The sequence below is a fragment of the Bolinopsis microptera genome, chromosome 13, assembly GCF_026151205.1.
Source record: "Bolinopsis microptera isolate Bmic1 chromosome 13, MBARI_Bmic_1.0, whole genome shotgun sequence".
NCBI classification, from domain to species: Eukaryota; Metazoa; Ctenophora; class Tentaculata; order Lobata; family Bolinopsidae; genus Bolinopsis; species Bolinopsis microptera.
Window position 1 is genome coordinate 7,880,516 of NC_087084.1, and position 23,639 is coordinate 7,904,154.

The 23,639-nt window shown below is 35.7% G+C and overlaps 1 protein-coding gene across 1 annotated transcript; it reads right to left on the reverse strand.

Moving 5' to 3' along the window:
* Nucleotides 1–5,328: 5,328 nt before the first annotated feature.
* On the reverse strand, nucleotides 5,329–16,702 carry LOC134824750 (loricrin-like). The gene is made up of 22 exons (XM_063836725.1): nucleotides 16,548–16,702; nucleotides 15,665–15,745; nucleotides 14,399–14,419; nucleotides 14,141–14,203; nucleotides 13,874–13,924; nucleotides 12,909–12,944; nucleotides 12,615–12,659; nucleotides 11,634–11,678; nucleotides 11,302–11,355; nucleotides 10,689–10,829; nucleotides 10,334–10,393; nucleotides 9,855–10,007; nucleotides 9,519–9,671; nucleotides 9,183–9,335; nucleotides 8,847–8,999; nucleotides 8,511–8,663; nucleotides 8,167–8,319; nucleotides 7,827–7,979; nucleotides 7,491–7,643; nucleotides 7,147–7,299; nucleotides 6,811–6,963; nucleotides 5,329–6,527 (listed from the first exon to the last, which is right to left on the reverse strand). The coding sequence occupies exons 1-22, from the start codon at nucleotides 16,609–16,611 to the stop codon at nucleotides 6,037–6,039; spliced, it is 2,682 nt and encodes an 893-aa protein (XP_063692795.1). The 5' UTR covers nucleotides 16,612–16,702; the 3' UTR covers nucleotides 5,329–6,036.
* Between the last annotated feature and the right edge of the window lie 6,937 nt (nucleotides 16,703–23,639).

Sequence of the window (23,639 nt, forward strand, 5' to 3'; positions counted from 1 at the left end):
CTGTATCAAAATATATGAATGCTTTGGGTAAAAGGGGGAATATGGGGACGATAACTTTGAGAACCGTGCATACAAACCTCTATCGGTACGTTAAACAGCATTTTAATGGTGATGGTCAACCAACGCAATGATAAAAGTTTTTAAACTGATCGTATCGCATCACCAGACACGGGTAAATTTTGGGGAAAGACGTGTTGGTCAAAGGGGAACCCCCAATACCTCACTTGGTTAAGAGGGGTTTTTAAGGCTTTTTGAGTGTAATTTCGACAAAGATGACTTTTGGCCTTTTTTGGGGAGCACAAAATCAAATTAAGAATGTTTCAGCAATGACTTCTCGGTGAAAATTGTCCTTTGTCCGGGGGGGGAAACCTGGATAGGGGAAATTTAGTAAACTATTGTGGATTTGAAACATGTGGAAATGAAAATAAGGCTGCTCTGAGCCCGCAAACAACCGAAACTGTCCAAAATTGTTTTAACAACTGAAAAAAAAACCTTAAAAAAGCTTTTTTATCATACGCTTAAAAGGGGGAAAAAAAAACCTAAAAATTTTAAAAAATTTTTTGCTTCACCTCGTACGTTTTTTTTTTAAAATGAAATCTTTTTTTTACGGGGAACCATACAAGGGTTAAAGCCAATTTTAAAAAAAATTTTGGAACATGTTTGGAGAACAATTTTTTACACTAGTTGTCAGGAAAGGACAATCTTCCTGTCCACTGAAAAACTATTTTAGATATGGGGCGTTTTTCCCGCAACATCATAAAAGAATGGGACGATAGCCATAAAAAATTTCCTAACATTTGTCAAAAAAATCCCTATAAAATTTTTATACAATAGATTTTTCTCTGGAAAAAAATATTTTTTGCATTGATTTTTCCCAAGTATCAATTATCAATGTTGCGGGGATGGTTCGGTGAGGACGCTGCACAATAACTTCAAATGTAAGGGAGACATCCAGGACAAAGAAATGTAAAGGATCTTTTGCTGCCGGGTTTTTACAGACGAATGCAATGACCATGCTAAAGACAACTTCGAAGGGAATGCCTCAAATGGTCACGGGGGTTTTGGGGATTTTACCCGTCAGGAAAATCTTATAGTCCAAAAAATGCGGGAACTTCGAAGAACTGAAACACCGTAGCTCGTTTTTAAGTCCCCTTTCAGAGAACTTTTGGAGACCTTTTATTGATTCTTATTGGCATATCAAAATTTTTGAGGGGGGTTTTTCCCAAGGAAAATATGGGACCCAACAGATCGGAGGATTCCCGCATCCAAATTTTTTAAATATGGATTTTTTAAGCACCATAGGGGCGCAAGTCTCGCTTTTTGCTAGGGCTTGACCCACCCGACTTTCGGAATACCAACCCGAGAAATTCCCGGGGGAAGTTTTCCCCTTGGAAAATCATCCAAAATTTCAGGGGGTTTTAATGATGAGTTGGCGCCACATTTCGTAATTTCCCCCTTTTTCCCCAGTTTGAGGTTTTTTTGTTAAAAGGAGGGAATTAAGCGGGGATTTAGGGATTTTTTTTGGAACTGAACAAGCAAACTATTTGGCCGTCTTTTAGGGTACTTTGGTAGAAAAAAAAGAAACACTTGCTGGCGTATGATCAAAAATGATGCCAGAGTATTTTTAATAATTGTTTTTTCAAAACTAACAAAAAAAATGAAAAGGGGAATTTTTTTTGGGAAAAAAGGGGTTTGCACTTCAAATTTTGTCAAAAAAATGATCCACAAGGGACTTGTATGGGCAATTTTGCCCTCAACTTTGTTTCTTCTTTTTCATTTCAGCCCCATTCTTGATCTTTTTCATCATACTCGCGAACTTCTAAACGTTTACACAGTCGGAGGGCCAACGATTTTACAACGCAATAGGGGAAAAGACTTTAAAAATCGCCATCTTTCATAAAGATTTCTTGCTGGGGACCTTTTCCCTAGTGACTGGTACTAATTCCCCTTTAATTTTAGATGCAACACCCTGGTATGGTGTTTTTAATGATTTTTACCCAATAAAATCTCAAAACCCACTTATCTATGTTACCTGTAACAAGCTTTTAGCGCACCTGCCAAAGACTCGGAACCCCAAACATGGTTCAAAAATTTCCCAAGTTAAGGCAAGATTTTCAACGTCTCCCTGAGACCATTTGGGGAATTTGGGTGGCAGACAAACGGGAAGTTCCCGGGACGCAGTGATGACTGAAATACAGACCCAAAAAAATAAAAAATTGCTGAGACAAAAAGGGCTTATACGGGATTCTGGGGGACAAAGCGGGTAAAAACGATCAATTTAAAGTTTGTCTTGTAAATCCGTATTTTGGACTTGTAGAAATTGCTGCACGCAGATGATGATGGAAGAGAAAGAAGCGCAAAGGAATTTTCATTTGATAAAAATTTTTAAGGGGGTCCTTTAATTTTAAAATAACTACCTGTTTCCGTGAAAATTTGCTTTTAAAAAAAGGTGCCTCCGGCCCCCCCCCCCCCCCCCCCCCCCCCCCAAATTGATCGTTGAAAGGGCTTTAACTTTTAAGTCAAAGGGGCCCCCTTTTTAGTTTTTTGTGAAGGGGGGGGGAGTACAGTTTGGTTTTATTCATAATATTATTTTTTTTATGACAAAGGGGGGTTAAGGGGAAATTTGGGTTTTTTTTTTGATTTTTTTTGGGGACTTTGTACAAAAACATTAAAACATCCTTTTTTGTCTTAAACCCGAATTTTATTTTCTTCTATCCCGTCTTTTTAAAATTTTTTTTAAAATTAAAAAAAAATTAATACTTTTTTTTTAAAAAAAAAGGGGAAAAAAAATCCAAAAAAAAAAAAAACCCCAAAATTTTGGGGGGTTAAAAGGGGGAAAAATTTAAAATCGAAGGATTTTAAAAAGTAACAACAAAAAGACGTTAAAAAAAAAAAATTTTTTAAAAAAAAAAAAAAAAAAAAAAAAAAAATTTTTTTAAAAAAATTGGAAAAAAGGAAAAAAAAAAAGGACCAAAGATTTTTTTTTTTTTTTTTTTTTTTGAATAACCCCGGGGGTTTAGTTTAATTTTTTTTTAAAGGGTTTTTTTTATTTTGAAATTTTTTAAAGTATTTTTTTTTTTTTTAATTTTTATCCCTTTTTTAACCCCCCCCCTCCCCCCCTCCCCCCCCCGCCCCCCCCCCTCCCCCCCCCCCGCTTTAATCACAGCCTAATGCCGAAAAACTGTTTACGGACTAAACAAAAGATAACTGGCGAAATTTTGTTTTAAAACAAGTTTTCCAAAAACTACTCGTAACCATAAATATTTACAACTGGGTTACTTAAATTATTATCGAATGAAATGGCGAATTTACGTTGTCGAAATCGTATTACTTATCGACCAAGGTTAACCGGGCCAGCTACACCGAACCAATGTGGACCCTTCTCCTCCCTAAACTCCCTGATGTCAACTCTCGCTCCGTGTCAACTCTCCAATTCCAGCAACGCAGATGGACTCCTGGCGGGCGCCAGTTTGGAAGAAAGGGACGTGTAAGAACCTCGCCCCCCCCCCCCCCCCCCCCCCCTCGTTTTTGCCTCTCAGTTAATAGCTGAGTACAGAGATTTGACACTTAAACTTCATACCTCATTCAAACCGTGGTGGACCTTACGGGACCTCCCCAGCAGCGAATGAAGGCTCATTAGAAGATAGCAGCGGCAAGACTTCCACCACCTTCGGGAGCGCGCCAATCACCCCGAGCAACTATTCATGTGGTGACCAATCACGGAGTCCCGAACCGGGTGTCATGACGGCGAAACCCCGCATCTAAGTGGACAAGGAGAGGATGTTAAAAATGAGCTGGCACGATCAATTATAGAACCGCTAATTTTAGACGGTAATTACCACAATTTGGGAGACCACCCGAGATGGCGAACTTCCGGTCACCTCACTTCGACTTTTTCAACTCCGATTCCGGCCACTCGACCTCCGGTTCCTGCACTGACCCTCCCGAGTCCCTCCAGATCGCGTCTTCTTGGCGACTGATAGACGAGATCAGACTCATCTTCGGACTTGCAAAAGGATGCCGACTCATTGAGCTGTAGATGGCGAATGCAGATCAATCTAGAACGAGCACTTCAACTCTCACGCCCAACTTGTCCTAGCGCGGTTAACTCGGTCGATACTATTAGTCAGTGTAATAAGCGCCAAGCGCGAGCACAATAAAATAAATCCACCGTGTAGCAATTTTCGCTAAAAATGCTACACGGCGCTTGTTCGCCGCGCGTGCTTTTCAGTTCATCAAGACGAAACTTTTAGTACTAATATTTTAAGATTTAAAGGAAAATTATTTTCAAAAATTTTTAATCTGAACACAAGGGTCCCCCCTTGTGTGAAATTTTGAACAAATTTTTGTGCTTCAAATATTATAATTTTGGTACTAAAAGTTGCGTCTGACTAAGTTCATTACGATCCTGTATGAATTATTTCAAAATATTCAATATGTTAGGAGTTATAGGCATTTTAAGCAATAGATTACCCATTTTCCGTCCTTTGTACACTCTTGCGATGCACAAAAGGCCATCATACAGCTCGAAGTTATCGTGCTACACGGTGAATTTTCATTATTCACACTTAGAGGCAACTTTTGGTACCACATTTATCAAAATCAGAAACAAAAAATTCTGTGCCAGCTCATGGCGCTTATTACATAGACTATATATTCTATTGTACTATAACATGATATTCCATACTATTTACCTTGATGACCAGACGTTCTGCTGGTCTTTTTATGAACTGTCATTAATCGTTTACACTACAAACCGCTAAAACTACTATACTCAGAATCTTCAAAGCTATGATTGAAAGTTGAGTCGTAACAATTACCAGGAGTGTTGAATGCAACAAGTAAATTTGAATCCTTGACACAGAATGCCGTATTTAATTACGAACTTAACTCGTACAGTTTCAGAGGGATACAAGTTCTTGGCGAATAAGAGTACCACCACACTGGTGGGGCCTATCGATGCTGACGACCCTCACGCTAGTCATCATTAGAGCGCTCTAGCTACTAGTATTTAGGCAGCAAGTCATTTGACTTGTAGTCGACACTATATACCAGGTGTAGTTAGATCCTATACTGGTTCTGATAGGATGGAGCCCTATAAATTGCGTAGACCTAGTGACTAGCTAGTAGGTACTCCTACCGGAAGTTCCTATATTACTAGACACTAGTATCGTTATTATTTAATAAAACCAACAAAAATAAAGAATAAATACTTTTAAAAGAAGAGGGAAAAAAGGAAAACAAAAAGAAAAAAACTTATCGTCTGCATAACGGAAAATTTATACTTCTGAATCAAAGTATTGATTATAATGCTATGTTATTTTAGAATAATTGGAACAATTATTGAATCATGCTGATATTTTAGTATTTATAACATTAGTACAAAACACGTCTTTTAAGTGTTGTTTACAATGATATGGAACGTATTGACTAATATGTTAGATTAGTAAAATTATAACAATTATAATTTTGCAGTGGTGACTGGTGAGAACAGATCAGATTATCATTCAATAATTTGGCTCTCATATTAACTTCGGGACATCACTGTCGCAGTTGAATTGCAAAAGTATAAACGGTGGAAAAGCGTGAACTCGCCCAGTCAAAACCCAGTCTACTGCCAAAATACTGAATTATATATCAGAGCTATAATTAGGGGAGCTGTAAATGGGAAGAAATAGTTTGAGAGAGAGAGAGAGAGAGATAGAGAGAGAGTGTGAGAAAAAGTGAAACATTTGAGTACCATATTTGGGGTACAAAACCTGAAAACCATCTTAGTAACAATAAAGAATGAAATTTTTTGAAAGGTTTGAAGAAAGGGCAGTGAAGAATTTACGATGGAAAATATATTGTAGACATCATAGACAACTGTGGTTACTTTTTTATGTGTTAATTGCAAATAAATAACGAAACAAATTGCAATAGTTTTCACTCATCTTGATTTTTTTCAAAATAATTTCTTTTACAATCATAACTTTTCAAAACATAACTTTTACAAATATCTATCTACAATATCCGCTAACTGTCCATTTCAATAATTTAACAACTTCCGCCACAGTCCGATGTCATCCTTTTTCCCGCCTCCATTTCATCGGGTACAAGGGAGAAAGTGCTGTCACAGCCCATTTTTGAAAAGGCAAACCTCTTTGCCTCAGCATACATGGCTCCACATTCACCTGTAAGTTCTTTCTCGTACAATACCTTTCCTTTGATCTTGATCTGTAAGACGCCGTCCTTGAGGGACAATGTCCAGGCAGTCTGTCCGCCTCTGTTGCGAGCTTTCTTTAAAGCTGGAGGTGTCTGGCAGGCACCACATCCGGTGAGGTAGATCCCGGACAGACTCCATTGTAGTCTGCCGATCTGTTGACCGTCTCCGTCAAACAGGACGATGGTGTTGAACTTCTTCCGTCTAATGTGAGAACGCACTTGGACTCCTTTGTGGGAGTTGATTAGATCCTGCTTTACTGTACAGTCCATGTTAGAGCAGTAGCCACACTCAGGAGTCCAGCAGTCACAGGTCGGGTATTGCACTGAAATAATAGTTCATAATAGTCTATAAATAGTCAAGACCTAACTAAATTAAATAAATACATTTAAATTAATTAAAATAAGAACTTCAGGAGGTGTAAATTTATTATAACTTTAAGCATAACATACATTCATAATAATTCTATGTTTAGTTGCTCAAGCTTTAACATTCTTCAAATCAACGATAACAAGATAATCAGTGCCACATGTCCGAGTTGATAAACATAAAGATGATCCTATTTGATGGCAAACTGAATTCACTATTACGCTGCAAGAGTAACTAACCATGTCCACAGTCATCTTCTGATGCAGATCCAGCAGCTGCAACTTTGTCTTCAGGACAACTGGTACAAGAAGAAGCTCCATCACCACTGTAACTGTTCTCTCCACATTGCTGACATCCACTGTCAGTCATGAAGTCTCCAGCAGAGCATGGAGCTGAAATATCAATATTTCAATATTTAAAAAACTCGCCATATGATCGATACTTGACAACATTTGTTAATATTCTAAGATGTCCTATCCTATACTGTGAAGTATCTAATTACATAGTATGGTTTCATGATAGCAAAGGTTATCATTGTGATTGAATTTGGCTTTTATCAATTAACTCCATTTTACCATATTCACAGTCATCTTCTGATGCAGATCCAGCAGCTGCAACTTTGTCTTCAGGACAACTAGTACAAGAAGAAACTTCGTCACCACTGTAACTGTTCTCTCCACATTGCTGACATCCACTGTCAGTCATGAAGTCTCCAGCAGAGCATGGGGCTGAAATATCAATATTTCAATATTTAAAGAACTCGCCATATGATCGATACTTGACAACATTTGTTAATATTCTAACATGTCCTATCCTATACTATGAAGTATTTAATTACATAGTATGGTTTCATGATAGCGAAGGTAATAATTGTGATTGAATTCGGCTTTTACTCTTTTATCAATTAACTCCCTTTTACCATATTCACAGTCATCTTCTGATGCAGATCCAGCAGCTGCAACTTTGTCTTCAGGACAACTAGTACAAGAAGAAGCTCCATCACCACTGTAACTGTTCTCTCCACATTGCTGACATCCACTGTCAGTCATGAAGTCTCCAGCAGAGCATGGGGCTGAAATATCAATATTTCAATATTTAAAGAACTCACCATAGGATCGATACTTGACAACATTTGTTAATATTCTAACATGTCCTATCCTATACTATGAAGTATTTAATTACATAGTATGGTTTCATGATAGCGAAGGTTATAATTGTGATCGAATTTGGCTTTTATCAATTAACTCCATTTTACCATATTCACAGTCATCTTCTGATGCAGATCCAGCAGCTGCAACTTTGCCTTCAGGACAACTGGTACAAGAAGAAACTTCGTCACCACTGTAACTGTTCTCTCCACATTGCTGACATCCACTGTCAGTCATGAAGTCTCCAGCCGAGCATGGAGCTGAAATATCAATATTTCAATATTGAAAGAACTCGCATTGCATAGGATCGATACTTGACAACATTTGTTAATATTCTAAAATGTCCTATCCTATACTATGAAGTATTTAATTACATAGTATGGTTTCATGATAGCAAAGGTTATCACTGTGATTGAATTTGGCTTTTTTCAATTAACTCCATTTTACCATATTCACAGTCATCTTCTGATGCAGATCCAGCAGCTGCAACTTTGTCTTCAGGACAACTAGTACAAGAAGAAGGCTCAACACCACTGTAACTGTTCTCTCCACATTGCTGACATCCACTGTCAGTCATGAAGTCTCCAGCAGAGCATGGAGCTGAAATATCAATATTTCAATATTTAAAGAACTCGCCATATGATCAGTACTTGACAACATTTGTTAACATTCTAAGATGTCATATCCCATACTATGAAGTATCTAATTACATAGTATGGTTTCATGATAGCGAAAGTTATCACTGTGATTGAATTTGGCTTTTACTCTTTTATCAATTAACTCCCTTTTACCATATTCACAGTCATCTTCTGATGCAGATCCAGCAGCTGCAACTTTGCCTTCAGGACAACTCGTACAAGAAGAAGCTTCGTCACCACTGTAACTGTTCTCTCCACATTGCTGACATCCACTGTCAGTCATGTAGTCTCCAGCAGAGCATGGAGCTGAAATATCAATATTTCAATATTTTAAAAACTCGCCATAGGATCGATACTTGACAACATTTGTTAATATTCTAAGATGTCATATCCTATACTATGAAGTATTTAATTACATAGTATGGTTTCATGGTAGCGAAGGTTATAATTGTGATTGAATTTGGCTTTTATCAATTAACTCCATTTTACCATATTCACAGTCATCTTCTGATGCAGATCCAGCAGCTGCAACTTTGTCTTCAGGACAACTAGTACAAGAAGAAGCTTCATCACCACTGTAACTGTTCTCTCCACATTGCTGACATCCACTGTCAGTCATGAAGTCTCCAGCAGAGCATGGAGCTGAAATATCAATATTGCAATATTTAAAGAACTCGCCATATGAACTATTTTTGGCAACATTTGTTAATATTCTAAGATGTCCTATCCTATACTATGAAGTATTTAATTACATAGTATGGTTTCATGATAGTGAAGGTTATAATTGTGATTGAATTTGGCTTTTATCAATTAACTCCATTTTACCATATTCACAGTCATCTTCTGATGCAGATCCAGCAGCTGCAACTTTGCCTTCAGGACAACTAGTACAAGAAGAAGCTCCATCACCACTGTAACTGTTCTCTCCACATTGCTGACATCCACTGTCAGTCATGAAGTCTCCAGCAGAGCATGGAGCTGAAATATCAATATTTCAATATTTAAAGAACTCGCCATATGATCGATAATTGACAACATTTTTTAATATTCTAAGATGTCCTATCCTATACTATGAAGTATTTAATTACATAGTATGGTTTCATGATAGTGAAGGTTATAATTGTGATTGAATTTGGCTCTTATCAATTAACTCCATTTTACCATATTCACAGTCATCTTCTGATGCAGATCCAGCAGCTGCAACTTTGTCTTCAGGACAACTCGTACAAGAAGAAGCTACATCACCACTGTAACTGTTCTCTCCACATTGCTGACATCCACTGTCAGTCATGAAGTCTCCAGCAGAGCATGGAGCTGAAATATCAATATTTCAACATTTACAGAACTCGCCATAGGATCGATACTTGACAACATTTGTTAATATTCTAAGATGTCCTATCCTATACTATGAAGTATTTAATTACATAGTATGGTTTCATGATAGCAAAGGCTATCACTGTGATTGAATTTGGTTTTTATCAATGAACTCCATTTTACCATATTCACAGTCATCTTCTGATGCAGATCCAGCAGCTGCAACTTTGCCTTCAGGACAACTAGTACAAGAAAAGGCTCCAACATCACTAAAAGAGTTCTCTCGACATTGCTGACATCCATTGTCAGTCATGTAGTCTCCAGCCGAGCATGGGGCTGAATGAATTTATCACTTTATACTATAATTGAATAAAAAATTACATTAGCGTAAATTTTCAAACCCCACTTATGCCGGCTTACGCGATATTGTAAATTAATCCTTATGAATAAGTAGGAGATAAAAAATCCCTGCTTAATTAGTTAACTGCTTAATTTATTATTTCTCAATTTCTCAATTTCTCAATTTCTCAATTTCTCAATTTCTCAATTTCTTAATTTATTAATTTTTTAATTTTTTAATTTCTTAATTTCTTAATTTCTTAATTTATTAATTTCTTAATTTTTTTAATTTTTAATTTTTTAAATATCTATTTGCTTTGTACCTGGTGTTGCTATAATTGGAGCTACGGTCCCGGAAGAAGTCATATACTCCCCAGTAACAACTGAAAATAACCACTTTCAAAACTCTTTAAGTAACGACTTGTAATAAACTGTTTAAGTAACGACTTAAATAAATTCTTAATTACTCAGGAATCACTTTTTCAGCTCTTTCAGATGAGAAACGATGTCTATGCTTGCTTCAACGAAAATGGAAGGCAAAACTACGAGGTCAGAAATATGAATGATCTTTTGTTCAAACATTGCTACGCGATCGTTTCTTCACATGAATTTTTTACATTTTCTAACGTTACCAAGCTCCATAAAGCAAAATGTGTAAAATTGAACTTAAATTCTTACGTCCTTCTCCGGTAAAAGGTTCAGTAACTTCACCATCTCCTCCACCTCCACCTCCACCTCCTTTACCCTTCCCTCTTCTTCGTCCTCTTCCTCGGCCTCTTCCTCCGCCTCCACCTGCTGACGCCTCTGTAGCTTCCTCTTCTGCAAATAAACTGACTAAGTCGTGTAGTTTTATTGAATCTTTGTTGAATTACCATATACGGACGTTTTCCTGGGGTAACATCGCCATATAAGGAAATGTTGCTATGGTTAAAGCACCATATAAGATAGTCTGATTATTTTATAGATTTGGATACTGCAGGGGAGATGAACCATATATAATATATTTTTGACACATGACAGTGATACTGGGCTTTCATTGGTCAATACTGGAATCTGATTGTTAATTCCTGTCACGTGTAATTGTATTCTTATCTCTCCACCAGTATCCAAATTTATAGGTTCTCTTAATATAGACACTACATTTAAAGGTTCTCTTGTTATAGACACTACATATTTACAGGTTCTCTTAATATAGACACTACATTTATAGTTTTACGTCAAGTTTTTTGCATATACCACCGACTTATTTAATAAATATGATGGCAATAAATTCAATGAATATACTTCTAACTTTTTCCTTTGCCTTTTTTCTTTCCTTTTCCTCTAGCTTTCCCAGCCGCAGCCTCTGTTATGGAAATTAAGGTTATCAAATTAATTTTTAAATTAGCAATACATTAATGACAATAAGTTAAATTGTGTTCAACTAATTAATTAATTAATTAATTAATTAATTAATTTTCCATAAAATCTAGATACAAAATCATAATTTGGGCACACATTTTTCTCACGCTTTATTTTCGTAAGATACTATAAAAGTAGTAATAAAACATGTATATTTGAATCGGTGTTTTAACGCCTCAGTGGCATGGAAACTATCTATAATATTAATTTTTAAAGTTCTACCTGCTGCTTTCTTTGCCTTCCTCGCAGCTGCCTTTTCTTTTTTTGCTATTTGTGAGGATAAAGTGAATTAGATAACATCCTATTGAAATGAGATCTCTTTAAAATTTTAGAATATAAATCAATACTTCATAAAATTCTTATGTACATGTTCATTAGTCGCTTTAGATGGCTTTAACTGAATCTTTGGATTTTGAGTTCTTTTTGAGCTATAAATTTCTAGTTATTATTATTGTTAAATAATAGTACAAATATGAATAATAAACCGTGTGTTAACCGTGCCTCAAGCGACCATAATGGTTGCTTTTGGGCAGTTTGTGCCTTAACCCTGCCTTAACCGTGCGTTAACCGTGCCTTAAGAACCGTGCCTTATGTAACCCTTGTGCATTAACCGTGCCTTAACCGTGCCTTAACCGTGCCTTAACCGTGCCTTAACCGTGCGTTAACCGTGCTTTGCCACACTACCGAATTGCCTACGAAGTGGCATCAAATCAAGATTGTTAAACAACATTTATTCATGACATGAATTGTTTGGTTGTTTAACGTATTGTTGCCAAAAATGATGACTAAAAATTCCGCAAATTTTATTTTCCGTTAGTTTGCACTAAACTATTAACTATGCATTAATTTGTGCGCTATATAATGCACTAAATTGAGCACTATATAATGTACGGGAAATTGGTAGATCACCGACCGGCTATAAGCCGGCTTATAGCCGGCTAAAATTTTTATAGCCGGCTATAAGCCGGCTTATAGCCGGTTAGTACTAAATTGAGTTCTCTATATGTATGCTGTAATGTACTTAACTATGCTCTATATTGCGCACTATGAGTAAGTTGTACAGTGTGCACTTGGAGGGGGATTTATTTAAAACATAAATGTGATACGAAAAGTTTGTTTTAGCTTTCAAAATACATGCGTAAATCGTCTTCAGCTGCCGTCTTAAGTGTGCACTTATTTGTTGAATTTTGCACTTAAACTTACCTGCCTTTTCCTCCGGAGTAAGTTCCTTCTTTTCTTTCTTTCCTCCTGAAATAGGTTATGCCTTGTTAATGTTGATTAAAAATCAAGTTAACTTTTACTCTGAGCTCTGGCAATAGTGATAGTAATATTAATATCATTGATAATATTAACATAAGTATAATCACTTAAAGTTTAGGGAATTTTGTTTTTACAGCTATGAATCAGTTTATAAAGCTATGAAGCATGAGCTGAATACATCTTTAATCAAAACGCTAATTATTGTACTTTAACTAAGTGATGGAAGTAAAATATTACCTCCTCCTGTCTTGTCCTTCTTCTTCTCCTTTTTGCCTGAAGGGATTGTGTGTATACTTTAATGTGTGTATGATGATTTTTTATCTGCAAAGCCAAAAAATCACATTTTCTCCCATAACTTTAAAAGGAAACATTTAGGGTGTTTTGTTGTTCACAACTCATATATAAATGTGCTAGTTGCATTTATTTTGCAAAGTCTCTAGCACATTCCTATCGAAATTTTTAAAAAAATCTGTAAATATTAAAATGAACAATATGCCTAAATTTGTTGCTTGGCTTTGAGGTGCAAAAGATCAACTCTCCAGTTAAATAAACACATTTTTGAGGGTATCAAAAACTGCGCCAGAATTCAGAAAACAATTTTGATGTCAAGCATGAAAACAATCCGATGTTCCTTGACGGACTTTTTGGTCAAAACAAGCCTGAAAAGTAAATTACCACTTTTTGAAATGTATAAAAACGCAGCCGTTTCAGATACGATATCAAAATTTTGCACACATCTTAAACTAGATATGAATAAACTTCGTGAAAAATTTCAGCTCGATATCACAAGAAATGATTAACTTATAGCCTCTCCATGAATCAAATTGTGCTTTTCCGAAAAGTGGAAATGCTCCATTGCAAAAATAGGAATCCTCAGCAAAATATTTTTGGCGTGGAAACGGTGCGCTAGATGGTCACTAAACTTTCTATGGGGTCATTTGGGCTGGACAGGTTTAAGAAACCGGAAACAGGTATCGCTTAATGGTCGTTTAAGGAGATCACTTAAGACCCAATGGTCGCTCAATTCAACGGGTCTTAAGCAATCTGTAAGGTTTGTGAGTTAAACCTGCTATCTCGAATATATTATCAAAATAAGCTGTGTCAGAACACTTAAATGGTGACCTCTAGGCCTCTAGGGTGACCATAAGTAATTCAAAACATGTAAGTTACTTAATATCAATAAAGTCTGTAAGTGCACATACTGTCTTCACCGTCCCCGTCGCCACCCTTGTTTTTTCCTTTTTTCTTGTCCGCTAGAAAATAATCAATAAAAGAAATATTGCTTCTTGGATTATGATATTGGCATCGAAAATGACTTATCTTTATTACTAATCAATTTTCTCTTCAAAATGTCTTTTATTAAGTACACATCATTCAAATTGGTGCGATGGACTCCTACTCTTTCTTTGTAGTCCTTACACGTTAAACAGTTAATTTATTAATTAATCTTTATTTATTAAAGTTCTGACCTTTGTTTTGAGTAACAGGTTCGTATGTAAATGTATACTCTGTCACCTCGGTAGGACCTTCATCTGTCCAATTAGTTACGATTAGTAGAAATCAGTCACAATTAATAACAATTAGTCAATTTAAGTCGCAATATAAGTCACGAATAGACACAAATTGGCACATGCCAAAGATTTTCAGTTTAATTAGGTTAGATTCATAGTTCGTATAAAATTTGTACATCACAAGATTCAAGAGTAACAACCCAAATGAAAACTTACCTTCGTCTTTTTTATTCTTAACTGAGAAGAAATCTATAAATAAATGAAACTTGCTGTTATACACGTAATGATTAATGAAAGCCTGTTACAAATATATCTACTATGATTTAAATACTGCTATTGAATTAACTGACTGCATTGTTGCTTATAGGCCACAAGCTGCCTGTATGAAAGAAACACAATTGCTCTAATAATTAATTGGTTAACTGGTTAACTGCTCTAATATTGTATCGCGTAAAACCATCAGTATTGTTATAATGATTAGTTAAAACTATCATTATAAATATAAATACCTATTCATCGGGTTAAATTTTAACCAATTAACTAATTAACCAGTTAGCCAATAAATTAATTAACTAATTAGCTAAGATGGCAAGTACGTACGGTACGTACCTTTAAAAATAGCTGTACGGTACGTACTTTTAAACTTGGGCTGAAAGGTACAATGCTTGCAATTGCAAAAAGATGCACAAAAACCACGTTCACACGACAACTTTCATGGAAGCTGAATTCGCTCATCGCTGCATTTCAATTTATACCATTAGATTTAGACTTAGAGCAGTTGTACAAGAATGTTCCAGAAGCAAGAAGGGTTGGACCATGTGACATTGGATTTGGCGCTTTGAATTATGTTGGTTGAAAAAGTTGGCAGATGTTGTTTACGCGATTTTTAGCGCATCCTCATTAATGTGTGAAACAAACTTTAGAGACTACAAATATCTTATTATATGAATATCTTATTATATGAATAAAAGAAGGCTGAGGCTGAAGCCTCAGCTTGCTGAAAAACTAGTGTTTATTTACTCCAATAAAAAATTAAAATGTGATACTGATTTTATCTGTCACTGTTCATTTTTATCTCTCACTGTTAATTTACTATCTTAATAATTCATGTTCCTCTTCGACTACTACCTCAAATAAAATTATGATAATACTAAAGGAACATTGCAAGTACTCCACTAACTTTGAAAAAAGTTTCATTTTTTCCCCAAAAAAGTCTCTACCCTATAGGGCCTGTACGGTACGTACCTTTAAAAGTAGCTGTACCGTACGTACTTAAAGCCCTGTACCGTACGTACTTGCCATCTTAGCTAATTAGCCAATTAACCAGTTAAATAATTTACTAATTAACTAATTAGCTACTTAACTGATTAACCGAGTAACTGATTAACTGATTAGTTGATCAACTGATTAACCAATTAACTAAATGGTTACATATCTAATCAGGTACTAATCATAATTACTTACTAATTAATAAAAACTCACCGGCTTTATCAGTCGGTTCTCCAGTATATGCCCATGTACTCGCAAAAGTAAACTCAGTAAACGGCGTCGTTTCTTCGGCGCCTGAAATCGCATATAAATCATACATAACTCACAATCACATTCAGGCCAGTGTGTTCACGATACCCAGAAAACCTTACTGGCTGGGGCCTAACTTTGAAAGTTAAAGAGCTAGAGACGTCCGGTTTTTTGCAAACTGTTCGTCTTGTAAAAGTAAAGTTTCCTCTCCAGGAGGAAAGTTAGGGACATTAAGTAGATTTCGAGTTATCTCAAAATCTCCAGAAAAGTCTCATTTTGGGACGATCAAAAGTTTGCAACTCTAACTTTGCGGATTTCTGTCGTCTGATTGGCTGAATTGTGTCACGTGCTGGCTGCTTGAAGATTGAAATGCGCCACGCGTGCAAATCACTTAATGTCGCGCACTAGCTCAAGCCATCTATTTAAATTAAACCACCTCTAGTATAACACGGCCAGCCAGTAAATGGTTAAGTTTGGTGGGTACATTGAAATTACGGTCTCATACATTTGTAGATTTATTTATGTATATACGACTCACATATAATCAATCACTTTTTTTAAAAACAAACTTTTACTCACCTTCTGTTAACAACTAACTAACTAATTGAAAACTTTATCGACTAAAACGTGGGTTACCGATCAATAATAATTCACAGTCAAATGTTTTAGCCGATCACAATGTCACCGCGACCAAATATTTTCATGCAGCGATCAAATTTTCCTGTAAAAGCTCATTTAGCTCCTCAACATCGCAAAGTGAACTAATTAATTAACTAATTGATATTCTAATAAATTAACTAATTAGATATTTGATTAGCTAATTAACAAACTAATTAGTGTGGCTGACCTGTGACCAATGTCTCTGGAAGAAGCAGCAACACGATGCAAGTCAGCACCACGCCCCTCATCATAAGACTACTCTGGAAATAGTTCAAATAATTGGGTTTTTCTGTTAAATATTATTATTATGGGATTATACCGTCATGAGACAATGACAATAAAGGAAAATAAGTTTCTACACCTATCCTAAATAATTTCAAGTGAGAATGGTTAATCGATTTTAAAAGCGAAGATTGCAAGCAACGTGGAAATCGTGAAAAGTTATTTACAGTTTATCGTGTTGTGATGAGGTAAGATTAGTTAGCGAGACCCAAAATTATAATAGGGCGTCATGAATAGCCTTAAGAATAGATTTGGATTCTGGTGGTGGACAAGTCTGTTTTGGCAAGTGACAGTGATTTTTGGGTTTTATTGGCCAATGCTCAAATGCTGGATGCTGATTGGTTAATAGCTGCCACGTGTTAGGAAAAATACAAATGTAGACACAATGTTTCGTCCTATTAGGACTCATCAGTATGGCTCAAATCATCAGGGTTGGTTTTGCCGATGGCGGGAATCGATCCAGCAACCTTACGATTACTGGCCCGGAACCACGCCACTGAGCCACCAAGCCCTTAATCTATATATATATATATATTTCTCTTTCTTTCTCTCTCTCTCTCTCTCTCTCTCTCTATATATATATATATATATATATAGAGAGAGAGAGAGAGAGAGAGAGAGAGAGAGAGAGAGAGAGAGAGAGAGAGAGAGAGAGAGAGAGAGAGAGAGAGAGAGAGAGAGAGAGAGAGAGAGAGAAAGAAAGAGAAATCTGTCATTTCGACACTCGATTCATTAAAATGAGCATTTAGCAGAAACGCGCTAAAACGCGCGTTTATAAATATAAATATTACATATCTTTACAAAATATTACATATCATGACATGACTTCATGGTTTAGTCAATTAGGACGTCACTTTTAATCTGAAACACCCGGGTTCTGGGCCCGCCAACGATAGTTTTATTTTCACTTTTTGGCAATTATGAATAACTAATAATACCTCAGTAATATGTACATAATACAATCAGCAAAGCACGATACAGTATGGTTTGGAATTGAACTTGAAGGTGAAACAAAATGATTATGAAATAGTCACTCTGCCAAAAACTTCATAGCCAATTTTTCCGCCTTAATCAGATTCCTGGTAACTTTTTATATTTTAGCCACTGGGCCATTTTGGTAGGAATTCGTATTCAAGCAGAATATGATGCCGATTACTGATTAGGCAAATTATGATGTCAGAGACTCAGATGTGCGGCGCGTGGCAGCTAATTTTTTAAACATTATTTTATAAATAGCTATTTTAAGTATTTACAATTTAACATACAATTTTTTTTAATGAAACTGCAAAATGTTATATTTTACGTTTTTTTTAGAATTTTGACAAACGGCGTATTTTCGACCGGTTTTTAGGCGTATTTAACATCGATGTCCGTCATAACCGAAGATACAGCTGATTAAAATGTAGCTCGCACTGAACGCAACGTAATTACCACAAAACCGATCAAAATGTCGCTCACAAATCTTTGCCCGTGCACGTTCAACGCTGTTAGTTTTACCATGGTTACTATGCAACCTTTTGATTTTTCATCATTTTGCACGTGGTCGTACAGACAAAAATAATCTTTCGAATTATAATTATGACTAGAAAGCCCGTGGTCACAGGGAGGAGGCTAATAGTATTCTTTAATAGTAAGTTTTTATCGCAAAAAATATCCACCACAACCGATGATACATCCGATTGAAATGTTGCTCGCACTAAACACAACATAATATTAATATGACTGATGACAACAAAATCGATAAAAATGTCGCTCACAAATCTTTGCACGTGCGCATTCAACACCGTTAACATGGTTACTTTGCAAATTCTTATTTTTCGTATAATTTGCACGTGGGCGGTCGTACAGACAGACAAACAAAAAGAATCTTTAGAATTGTAAGTTAGTTAACGAATTGAATAAAACGATGCATAAAAATAAATAAAATCAAATAATTATTAATAACTACCCCATGAATTGTTAAATTAGAGCTTTAAAAATTAAAACCATCATTAATTGTTAACTGGAGAAACGTATCCTAAAACTTAAATACTATTCACAACTGCAGTTGTTTAGCTAAATCAATTGAATCATTTAACTGATTAGAATATGAGTTGCAGATGATGTAAGTGTTGCGAAAGATTTTGATGAACTAGCTAAGCTATGGTCATTAATATGACAATGCTATCGAAGTCCAGCCGACACCGCTTTTTTCGGAAAAGAAAATAACTAAAAGAAGGACTTCACATGTTTCATTCGCTATCTTATAACTTCTAAAAATAGCTAAATTTATTTAAAGAGCAACACGCCTGTGATTGCACTTCACGAGGCTGTGATGTGATAATGAAATCGAATTAAATTTATTAAATTGGGTAGTTTTTACAAGTATGTTCTTTAGTGACTTTACCGAATATTTGCAAAGTGTTGGTGGATTCTTCCAAAATAGATAATGACTAAAGATTTTTAAAAACTCAATTAATTCAAAGAATTGCATCAAATTAATTTCAGGGGTAAAAATTCAATTATGTAAAACTTAAACCCAAAAAGGGGACTGAAATATTTGAAACATGTTATTAACTTGAAGCATAAACTCCAAAGATGCAGGAAGGTAATATTATTAAAGACTCATGACTATAATATATTGATACCTCTAGAGGTTTCAGGGGCTTTATTTCAGGGACATAATTAGTTTTTTTTCGCGTATTGCAGCTACAATTAACCTTAAAAACCCGACTAAAATTGAGTTAGAGATCTGAAATTTTGCAGGGCGTCTAGATGTATAGACCAAATCAACTGTAAAAACGTTTCAAGTTTCAGGAGTATCGGGAAGTGGGTTTTCTGGAACCCCTGTTTTACAACAGATTGTCGTGAATTATATTTATCTATCAATGTGTGTATAGACGCTTCGGTAGTCTATTGTAGCCTATATTCAAGTAAGTATCCGTAGATTCAAAAATATAAAAGATACTGTCATATCGGACCACAGGTCTTGAAGATAATTGTTTAGACTTCAGTTTAAATTGAATTAAAAATGATTTAACGTCATGATCACCACTTGATGACGTTATTAAATTAACCGTTTTTAAAACTCGATTTTTGACAAAGTAACAACTTTTCAAATAAATTTTATACCATTACGGAATAATTTTATTCAAAATTTGAGGAAGAAATGAGTTAGATAGTTGCATAATCATAGTTGATCAAGCATTCTGCTCTGCAAATCTACTGGAAAGTTTTCTTAGTTTGCTCCTTCATAAAGGTATTTGCTATTGAAGTTATACTTATTATAGTGGCAGTGCTTTTTTGAAGAATAATTTCATAAAAGCAGGCATTTTGTGATTTAGTATTCTCTGGTGTTGGGCCATCCCTTGGGTTGTGGAGCTCAGTTCTGCTTCCTATGGATCTATGTGTGCATTAGGCTAGTTTAAAAGTTAAAAATCAAAACGTGGCACCCCCTGTTGGCGCCCCCTCCCATTTTGGTGCCCATCCCTAAAATTGAACAAATTAGGTGATTTTAGAGGATACGCCGGTAAAATCTTTAAAAAACTAGAGCAAAACGCCCAGTTTTGCTAGTACTTTAATTAAGTTTTCGAAATTGTCCCACATTCAAACGACGATTTGGCGCCCCCCCCCCCCCTCTCCCTCCACAACGGGGCCCTTCGTTACGACACTGGTGGGGACACGCCCAAATTGATAAAAAATTGCTAAAATCACTGAAAATTGCTTTTTTCACGATTTTTATCAACTTTGGAGTACCGTTGTAATGTAATTTTTTATTGAAATCTTCTGAAACTTTGTATGCTTATCAAACTATATATAAAATAACAACATACAAAAATTTACAGTGATTCAAAATTGGATGCGCACGCAACGTCCGCTTAAAGTTGGCACGTTTGAAAGGTGAGAATTTTGCTCATTCGTGATTTCGATTAGATTCTGCTTTCCCATGAGCATAACAGTTAAATGGCATTATATTTGAATTTAATGCCAACTTGAATGAGTAAAAAGTGGCATATTCAGTCAGTTATCGACAGATATGCTAACCTAAACACAAGGAAATGATTTCAAAGGTAAAAATTCGAAATCATTGAAATTACCTCTTTATTAATGAAGTTATCAGTTTATATTTCGACTTTGTGAAGTACCCTGACATTAATCAAAAAGAGATGATATTTGACACTTTCCAAACGGAAGTGTCTGGGTAACAGCGTTTGGTTATGATGGTTCTGATGGTTGTTAGGGATAGTTCTTCCAGAGCAGTACTAAATTAGCAGTAGAAACCAAATTTTTCAAACATGGACCATCAATAAAAGGGCTGGTAAAGTAGGAAGAGTACAATAGGGTTTATGCTGCTGTAACAATATGTTTGGGGAAAGGAAACATCGGCGGTAAATCGGGGCGCGGTAATTCGGGGCTTTGATTTATTTTACTACCTATTACTTACATTAAATACAACGTTCATTCAATTTTAGCAATTTTTATAGTTTTTAACCTTGTCCACGATCACAATATCAGCCACTCAAGTTTTATTTTTGTGAGTTCTTCTTTAAAATTCCAGAAGCCATGACCGTTGTAGAATATGATAGTAGCCACAACAATTAGCGATGTATAAACACAGTATACAACTATACCTCGCTAACAAGTTCGCCCACAGAACCATCGGACAACATCTTGGAACACACTGGCCGGCTAGAAGTCCTGACCTTACACCGTGTGACTTCTTCCTGTGGGGGTGGGTGAAGGACCAACTTTATAAGAGATATCCTATTGAAAACATCACGCAGCTAAAGCACCACCTGATCGACATCATCCATAATATGGACCCAGCGTTTGCAATGAACACTTGTCGGAGTGTAAAGAAGCGGTGCCGCAAGGTGATTGCAGCTGGGGGACGACAATTTGAACATTTTAATTGAAATTATTGAATATTTTTTGTGTGGGAATTTTGATTAGTTGATTCCATTTATCCTAAAACTTGGTGTTTTCCTGTCTAGCAAAGTCATTATCGGTATCCAATCAATCATGATCAGGTCGTCATCTCCTCAGTATGTTTGGTAACGCCTAATGAACCTCGTTATACACGCTATAATTACGCCTTACTCTTGATTAGATTGAGTTGAACAATGAACTTTAAACTTTGGGAAAGGTTTTAAATAATTAAGCCAAATGTGTGCAAAAAATTTTGAGTTCTTAGCTTAAAGAGTTAAAGCGTTCTCATTTTATGAAGACAATAGTGAAAAAGAGGGAGTGTCACGCCACGCCCACTGTAATTAGGCATGGCTTTCGAAACTTTCAGGAAATCTAATTTTGACCCATACCTATAATCTCTGAAATTTTGGTGCAATTTGGAGACGAACTACGTTAGTTATTAAAGGTTTGCGTGTGGGTAGTTACTTTTGGGCCACCCTGTATAATAGTAATACACAACAGTTTAGCCTTAGCTGTTAAAGTGATACTTTGATAGATCTGCCTATTCTACTAACGTACTCTCGCAGTAGAATAGGCAGAAATGGCAATTTAGTTCATCTCTCCGGGGGCTATGAAAAATAGAGGCTTTTTCGCGGTTTCCTTGACCGAAATTTCACGGTTTTGACTAATTTTCGATCAGTGAGGTCAGTGTGAGTGGCATAAAACGCAATTAATGTATAGGAAAATTTGACCAAAACCCATATCATGGGTAGAGTGTACCGCTGCCAGTGTCTCTCTTTTCCAAACAAAAGGAAATGATATTAATTTGAATAACCGTCCGCAAATGCAAATTGATACCGAGAATGAAATCGGTCGCTCGCTTTTTCCATTCGATCACGGCTTATATTATTACAAATTGTAATAAAGCTTATTGATTGGAAAAAGCGAGCGACCGATTTCATTCTCGGTATCAATTTGCATTTGCGGACGGTTATTCAAATTAATATCATTTCCTTTTGTTTGGAAAAGAGAGACACTGGCAGCGGTACACTCTACCCATGATATGGGTTTTGGTCAAATATCATCTCTTTTTGATTATAATGTCAGGATAATTTACAAAGCCGAAATGTAAACTCATAACTTCATTCATATTTATATTAATAAATAGGAGGTAATTTCATCGATTTCGAAATTTTACCTGACTGAATATGGCACTTTTTACTCATTCAAGTTGGCATTAAATTCATATATAATGCCATTTAAATATCGTGGGAAAGCAGAATTTATTCGAAATCACGAATGAGCAAAATTCTCACCTTTCGCACGTGCAAACTTTGAGCGGACGTTGCGTGCGCATACAATATTGAATCACCGTAAATTTTTGCATAGCAGTATTTTATATATAGTTTAATAAGCATGCAAAGTTTCAGAAGATTTCATATAGAACTTGGATCACAACGGGACTCCAAAGTTGATAAAAATGGTGAAAACAGCAATTTTCAGTAATTTTAGCAATTTTCTATCAATTTGGGCGTGTCCCCACGTGTGCAACTTTTCGATTTCCAACTTTAAAACTATCCTATAACACAATTTAGACCTTTAAAAAGCAAAATTAAGCTCCACAACTCAAGGGATGGCCCAACACCAAAGAATACTAATTCACAACTTTTGTGTTTTTATAAAATTATTCTTCAAAAAAGCACTTACTTCAATAGCGAATATCTTTATGAAGGAGCAAAGTAAGAAACTTTTCCGGTAGATTTTCAGAATGCTTGAACAATTATCTAAGATGAAAATGTCCTCAGATTTTGAATAAAATTACTCCTTAATGGTTTAAAATCGATTTGAAAAGTTATTACTTTGTCAAAAATCAAGTTTTAAAAACACCTAATTTGATAACGTCATCAAGTGATGATGATGAAGATAAATTATTTTTTGATATAATGTAAACTAAAGTATAAACAATTATCTTTAAAACCTGTGGTTCGAAATGACTGTATCTTTTATACTATTGGATCTACAGACACTTAAATGTAGGCTATAATTGACTATAATTGACTGCAAAAGCGTCTATACTATACTTCACGACAATCTGTTGTAAAACAGGGGT